Here is an 8,268-nt window from a genome sequence, read left to right on the forward strand (position 1 = left end):
CTATCCAACACTGCCAAAGGAGTGTTAAAATCTCCCACTATGATGGAGCTGGGAGAGATCAAGTTGCTCATGCCAGTTAGAGTCTCTTTTATAAATTGAGGTGCATTCTGCTTGGGTGCATAGATATTGATAGTTGAGATCTCATCAGGTTGAGTATTGCCCTTAACAAATATAAAGTGGCCATCTTTATCTTTGGTTACTTTTGTTGGTTTAAAACCTATCACGTCTGCGAATAAAATTGCAACACTTGCTTTTTTCTGCTTTCCATTAGCCTGTAATATAGATGACCACTCCTTCACCCTGAGTCTGTATTTGTCTTTTAATGTAAGATGAGAGTCTTGTATACAACAGATGTCTGGTCTGAGTTACTGTATCCAATCAGGCAATCTGTGCCTCTTGAGAGGATAATTTAAGCCATTCATTGAAATTATTGATAAGCCTGATAAAATGTTAGGTATCGAGTTGTTCGAAAGTCCAGTGGACGTTTTTAATCCTTTCACCACTATAGAAGTTGGAGTTTGATCAATAGTTTCTGAGTTAGTTTACTTTTGTGGTGGAGGACTGCACTGGTCATTATGGAGAATAGGTCTGAGAATATCCTGGAGAGCTGGTTTAGTTATGGCAAATTTCTTCAAGCATGGATGTCATTAAAGTATTTAATTTCTCCATCATAAATCAAACTCAGTTTAGCTGGATACAGGATCCTGGGCTGAAAGTTATTTTGTTTTAAGAGATTAAATGTTGATGACCACCCTCTTCTTGCCTGAAAGGTTTCGGCAGAGAGATCTGGAGTTATTCTAATATTCTTCCCCTTGAAGGGTATGGTTTTCTTACATCTTGCTTCTTTCAAGATTTTCTTTCATATTAAGTTTAGTGAAGTTACTTATAATGTGTCTGGGGGATGTCTCATTTGGGTTGAGTCGTTCTGGGGCTCTGAAGCTGTCTGCAATCTGAATTTCAGGATCTCTTGACATATCTGGAAAGTTTTCTTTCATAATTTCATAAAATAGAGCCTCTGTGTTTTGCGAAGCAACTTCGTCGCCTTCAGGGATTCTATAAGGCAAATATTTGTTTTCTTCGAATTGTTCCAGAGCTCTCTGAGAGAATGATCCGTTTTTGCTTTCCATTTCTGATTCTCTTTAGACTTTCGGACATATTCAGAAGCTTTGTCTTCTATGTCTGAGATCCTTTCTTCTGCCTCCTGCACTCTGTTACCAAGAGATTCTACCATATTTTTCAGATCTTCAAGGGCTGCAATCTCTTGCCTTAATGTTTCAAAATCTTTGGTGGTTTTGTCTTTGAATTCGTTGAATTCTTGAGTTAACTTTTGGAATGCTCCCTGAATTTCTTGTTCTATTTTTGCCTTTATTTTATTAATCTTATTTGCAATCCAAATTCTGAATTTAATTTCTGACATCTCAGCCATCTGTTTATATAGGGGATCTTCAGTTCCGTCTGCCACATCCTTTCTGGGGGGGGGGTGACCTACTCTGGTTATTCATATTACCAGCCACATACTTTCTTGGGGGGTTGATCTACTCTGGTTATTCATATTAGCAGAGCTTTTCTGCTGATTCAGCCCCATGATTATTTTACCTGTTTGACTTTTCCCCTCGAGGTTTGTCAAAGACCTGTAGGTGTTACGGCCTGAGAGACTGGGGACCTGCTTGGTGTGTTGGGGCTAAGTGGCTCTGTCTTATTTTCAGCTGGTCTCTGTCCTACCCTAGAGATTCAGTTACTCTTGTTGAAGTCTCTGCTGTGGAGAAATACCAGCAATTAGGTTGCTCTGCCCCCCACAAACAACAATTGGGCAAGGAAAATCAAACCTTCCCTCAGTTATACACCCAGGGTGTCCCTTTGAATAGTTCCTGGGTGGTCTGCCCGGTTTAAGGGGTCAAAATCAGTTGTCTCATTCAGTACCAGTTTCAGGTGGAAGAGTTCAAATGTCTCCGGCAGGTAGATAAGAGGGGTCTGCTCACAGCTCAGAGATATAACTTGCTCCAGTGCTCTGTGAGGGCAAAGGGACCCACCCAGCAAATGGGTTAGTCTGAGAAGGTTAATACCTCCTTCTCTACCTTGCACCCAGTCACTCTTAATCCCCCAGGTCTATGACCCTATTCACTCCAGTAGACAACTGCTCCCAGAGTTTACGACTGCCAAAATCCCCTGGAAATCTGAGTCCAGCAGATTAGGCTGTGAAAGTTCTCTCAATTCCAGCCCCTCGCCTTTTGTCCCAGCTAACTTCCTCTGCAAGTCAGAGGCTGCTAGAGTTGATGAGGAACTCAGCTCTGGGCAGCAAGCAGTTAGAGTTTACACTTAGGTGTCAATTCCAGCCTCTGCCCTTCCACTGCCTTTGTCTCAGCTATAATCCCCTGAGGGCTGATGCTAATGGTCTTCTTTTCTTATGAAAGTGGCTGTTGTCCGGAACCTCTGGTTGCCCAGACAGATGGGGCTCACCTATCTGGAATGGTGTTAGTTTGCAGCTCAGGATGCCACTGTTGCTATATGGCTTCCTCCGAGCCAACTTTCTTCTCCTCACTCCTGTGCCACAGTCAGCACAGAGCAGCATCAGCCCTTTCCCCCTCCACTCCTCTCAAGAAAATGCCCAAGAATCTGGAATCCATGGGTGACAAACCTCCAGACCTTGGGGTGAGAGTGAGGGGGAATGCTGGGAGTTCAGAGGTGCAGGTAGCAAATACATACAATGTTATACAGTTGTACAGTTTGATGCCTGGCAGGAGAGTGCTGTGGCACCCTAGTAATGGTAGGAGGTCCAGTATTTAGGAGGGGTCTCTCCCGTGGGATAGAGTGGGAGGATGTTTGAACTCTGCTTGCTTGTTTGTATGGAGTAAAGTGCAAGCCCTTCTTGTGGGGGAGGGGACTCCTGTCTGCTTGGTGGTGGATTTTGTACCTTTTGATTATCTTTTGGGGTCGCAGCTCAGCTCAGCAAGGATGATGTGTGTTCTTCAATCTTCTGTCTTGGCTCAGCTCTAAACCATTGGCTTACTTGCTAAACTTCTGTCCTTTTAAGTCTCCTTCTGCACAGGAGCCTCTGTAAAAAGCTGGTTGAGGTCCGCTATCTTGCCTCCACCCCGATTGCTGTTTCTAGAGAGGATTCTGTAAAGCCTGGTGCCTGTCTCAAAGTGAAGAAAATTTTTGTTGGTGGTATTAAAGAAGATACAGAAGAATATAATTTGAGAGACTACTTTGAAAAGTATGGCAAGATTGAAATCATAGAAGTTATGGAAGACAGGCAGAGTGGAAAAAAAGAGAGTATTTGCTTTTGTAACTTTGAATGATCATGATACTGTTGATAAAATTGTTGTTCACAAATACCACACTATTAATGGACATAATTGTCAAGCGAAAAAGGCCCTTTCTAAACGTGCATCTGGCAACTTTATGGGTCGGGGAGGAAACTTTGGAGGTGGTGGAGATAATTTTGGCTGTGGTGGGAGACTTTGGTGGAAGAGGAGGGCATGGTGGTGGAGGTGGTGGCCACAGAGGTAGTTACGGGGGACGTGATGGTGGATACGATGGATTTGAAGGTGATGGTGGGAACTATGGTGGTTGTCCTGGTTACAGTAGTGGAGGGGCCAGGATATGGAAACCAAGGTGGCGGATATGGTGGTGGAGGAGGATATGATGTTTACAACGAAGGAGGAAATTTTGGAGGTGGTAACTATGGTGGTGGTGGGAACTATAATGATTTTGGAAGTTATAATGGACAACAGCAATCAAATTATGGACCCATGAAAGGGGGCAGTTTTGGTGGAAGAAGCCCAGGAAGTCCATATGGTGGTGGTTATGGATCTGGTGGTAGATAAGGTAGCAGGTTCTAAAAACAACAGAAAGGAGCTATAGTTCTTAGCAGGAGAGAGAATGAGGAGTTGTCAGGAAAGCTACAGGTTATTTTGAGACAGTTGTCCCAAATGCATTAGAGGAACTGTAAAAATCTGCCACAGGAGGATGATGATCCATAGTCAGAAAAGTTACTGCAGCTTAAACAGGAAACCCTTCTTGTTCAGGACTATCCTGCCACAGTTTGCAAAAAGTGCAGCTATTGATTAATGCAATGTAGTGTCAATTAGGTGTACATTCCTGAGGTCTTTTATCTGTTGTAGCTTTGCCTTTTTCTTTTCTTTTCATTACATCGGGTATATTGCCCTGTAAATTGTGGTAGTGGTACCAGGAATAAAAAATTAAGGAATTTTCAACTTTAAAAAAAAAAAAATAGAGGTGGTAGGAAAGTGAAGGCCATAATTTTTTACCATTTTTTTTTCTCATTCTTAAGTTTCAAGACTGTTTGGATTAATATTTATTTCTACTTTATCTGCATTTGTTTTCTTTTTAGGGAGTAGTGATAGCACTGGATAAAATCTTCAACAAAGTAGAAAAAATAAAGCAGAATGCCTTGTTATTAGGGCTGAATTCCATCAGGGCATTTTGCTTCGATGGAACAAAGGCAGTTAAACTTGATGTGTTTGAGGACACCAAAGGTGAGTTAAATTTTGTTTTGTTTTTCATTATCATTTTCATTTTATTTATTTATTTATTTATTTATTTTGAGGCCGAGTCTTACTCTGTTGTTCCAGGCTAGAGTGTAATGGCATCATAGCTAACAGCAACCTCAAACTCCTGGGCTTAAGTGAGCCTCTTGCCTGAGCTTCCCAAGTAGCTGGGACTACAGGTGCCTGCCACAACACCCGACTAGCTTTTCTATTTTTTGTAGAGATGGGATCTTGGTTTTACTCAGCCTGGTCTCAAAGTCCTGAGCTCAAATGATCCACTCACCTTGGCCTTCCAGAGTAGTAGGATTATACGTGTGAGCCATTGCACCCAGCCTGTTTTTATTATTTTTATGTGAAAAGTCATAATTGTATATATTATATATTAGTAGGATACAATGTGATGTTTTGTTATGTATACAATTTTGTGTAGGATGTGGAATGTTTCCAACAAGCTAATTGACATATTCATAGCCTCACTTATCATTGTGGTAATAAGACATTTGAAGTTTACTCTTAGCAAGTTTAAACTACAAAATACATTGCTATTAACTGTAATCACCTCTCTGCGCAATAGGACTCAAATACGTAACTGAAACTTGATCCTCTTTGAGCAGCGTCTTCCCCTCTTCCCTCCCTCCCCCCAGCTTCTGATCCTCACCACCGTTCTTCTGTTTCTCTATGTATTCAACTTTTTTGAGATTCTCCATATAAGGGAAAGCATCTAGTATTTGTCTTTGAGTGTCTTGCCTATTTCACTTAGCCTTATGTGCTGCAAGTTTAAATCACCAATGACAGATTTTCTTTTTTTAGGCTTCACGTAGTCTCCGTTTTTGTTAATGCCATTGTGTGCCTGCACCACATCTTTATCCGTTCCTCTGTTGGTAGGCACTTAGGCCTGCGTCCCTATCTCGGCTGTTGTGAATAATGCTGCAGCGAACATAGGATTTAAATTCCTTTGCCTTATATACCCAGTAGTAGGACTGCTGCAGCATGTGGTAGTTCCAGTTTTTGTTTTTTGAGAAATTTCCGAATCATTGTCTATAATTGCTATACCAATTTACATTCCCACTAACAGTGTATAAGAGTTCACTTTTCTCTGCATCCTCACCAGTATTTTTATTATTTGGGGGTTATTGGATACTATTCATTTTAACTGGAGTGAGGTAATATCTCCTTGTGGTTTTTATTTGCATTTTCCTAATGATTAGTGATGATGAGCATTTTTTCATACACTTGTTGGTCATTTGTACATCTCCCTGAGAGAACTGTCTACATCACCTTTGTTACTATTTTTTAAAGGACAGAGTCTTTCTTACAAAGGCTGGAGAGCAGTGGGGAATCATAGCTCACTGCAACCCTGAACAACAGGGGTTTAAATAATCCTCCTACCTTGGCCTCTAGAGCAGCTAGGGCTTGAAGTGGATGTACTTGGCCAAGTGTTTTTTTATTGTAGAGGTGGAGTCTCAGTGTGTTGTCCAGGCTGGTCTTGAATTCCCCGCCTCAAGCAATCCATCCATCTTGGTCTCCCAAAGTGCTAGGATTATAGGAAAGAGCCACTATGCCTGGCCAATTTCATGGCTTTTCTTTTTCTTTTTTTTTTTTTTTTTTGAGACAGAGTATCACTATGTCACCCTCAGTACAGTGCTGTGGTGTCATAGCTCACAGCAATCTCAAACGCTTGGACTTTAGCAATTCTCTTGCCTCAGCCTCCCAGGTAGCTGGGACTACAGGCCCCCACCAAAACTCCAGGCTATTTTTTTTTTTAAACCAAAACATTTTTTTTATTAAGTCATATACACATAGATCATGAATACATTTATGCACATGTAGGGGTACAATGCGTTGATTTTTTTTTAACATGTGTTTATTAGGTTTCCATTTTTTCACCTTCACAAAACTAAAAAGGCTTAAAATTTAATAACAGTAACAATGTTTAAGATAAGGACCAGAAACAAAAACCTCCTAAGGAGTGAAGATAAATGCATTCAGAAAAGAATCAGATGATTGCTGCATCGAAATATTAAGCAATAAGGGGCAGGGCCTGTGGCTCAAAGGAATAGGGTGCTGGCCCCATATTCCAGAGGTGGTGGGTTCAAACCCAGCCCCGGCCAAAAACTGCCAAAAAAAAAAAATTAAACAATAATAATAATGCAAAGAAATTAACATTCACATTGTCAAATAAGAGTATGTCTATTATAGAATGCTATGATTCTGAGATTCAGTATGGTGTCATCAGTTGACTTCTTATTATTGTTTTTAAGTCTCAAAAAATAGACAACCAGTATTTATAAATAAAAGTAAAAGATAATTTCAAAAAAACAGATCATGCCAAATCTTATAGACAATAGAAAAAGAAGAAATACTTCAAAATCATTCTACTTGATCTGGATACACCTGATGTTAAAATCGGAGAAAGTATTTTAAGGGGGAAATTACAAACATATTTCACTTACAAGTGAGGATGCAATATCCTAAAGAACATATTAACAAGTTGAATTAAAAGTTAATGTTTAAGGAATACACTGTAGTCGAAATTAAATCCAATTTATGTGGGAATTAGTTACTATTTTCTTGTTTGTTTTTTCTGCTTTTCCTTTCCCTCATCCCCCTCCCTCCTCTTTCTGTGTCCCCTTCCCCGGTGCCCCACTGTGTCATTAATTGCCATTAATTGTCCTCATATCAATATTGAATACAAAAGATTCATACTTCTCCGTTCCTGTGATCCTTCACTAAGGATAATGTGTTCCACCTCCATCCAAGTTAGTATAAATGTTGCAAAATCTCCATTTTTTTATGACTGAATAGTATTCCATGGTATACATATACCACAGCTTACCAGTCCATTCCTGGGTTGAAGGACATTTAGGTTGTTTCCACATTTTAGCGATTATAAATTGGGCTGCAATAAACAGTCTAGTATAAGTGTCCTTATAATAAAAGATTTTTTTTCCTCCTGGGTAGATGCCTAGTAATGGGATTGCAGGGTCAAACGGGAGGTCTAGGTTGAGTTTTTTGAGGTTTCTCCATACTTCCTTCCAAAATGGTTACATTAGTTTGCAGTCCCACCAGCAGTGTAGAAGTGTTCCTTTCTCCCTACATTAGCGCCAGCATCTGCAGTTTTGAGATTTTGTGATACGGGCCATTCTCGCTGGGGTTAGGTTCTCAGGGTGGTTTTAATATGCATTTCTCTAATAATTAGGGATGATGAGCATTTTTTCATATGTTTGCTAGCCATTCGTCTGTCGTCTTTAGAGAAGATTCTATTCATCTCTCTTCCCCATTGATGTATGGGATTGTTGATTTTTTTTCTTGTGGATTAACTGAAGTTCTGTATAGATCCTGGTTATTAAGTCTTTGTCTGATTCAAAATATGCAAATATCCTTTCCCATTGGGTAGGTCATCTATTCCCTTTGGTTGTTGTCTCCTTGGCTGTACAGAAGGTTTTCAGTTTAATTAAATCCCATTTGTTTATTATTGCTATTGTTGTTATTGCCATGGCAGTCTTCCTCATAAATCTTTCCCCAGCCCTATATCTTCCAGTGTTTTTCCTATTCTTTCTTTGAGGATTTTTATTGTTTTATGCCTTAAATTTAAGTCCATTATCCATCTTGAATCAATTTTTTTGAGTGGGCAAGGGTGTGGGTCCAGTTTCAGTCTTTTACATGTGGATGTCCAGTTCTCCCAGCACCTCTTTTTGAATAGGGAGTCTTTTTCCTAGTGGACACTCTTGTTTGGTTTATCAAAGATTAGGTGGCT

At 40.1% G+C, this 8,268-nt stretch overlaps 1 protein-coding gene across 1 annotated transcript in view; it reads left to right on the forward strand.

Moving 5' to 3' along the window:
- Positions 1 to 8,268, forward strand: part of NSUN6 (NOP2/Sun RNA methyltransferase family member 6) — a 56,449-nt gene that overhangs the window by 32,339 nt on the left and 15,842 nt on the right. The window contains exon 8 of the mRNA XM_003786769.3: positions 4,355 to 4,499. Coding sequence (XP_003786817.1) covers positions 4,355 to 4,499 — 145 coding nt within the window. The remainder of the gene's footprint in view (positions 1 to 4,354; positions 4,500 to 8,268) is intronic.

This window comes from Otolemur garnettii, unplaced genomic scaffold, assembly GCF_000181295.1.
Source record: "Otolemur garnettii isolate 467f Iridium unplaced genomic scaffold, OtoGar3 scaffold00019, whole genome shotgun sequence".
Taxonomy (NCBI): Eukaryota; Metazoa; Chordata; class Mammalia; order Primates; family Galagidae; genus Otolemur; species Otolemur garnettii.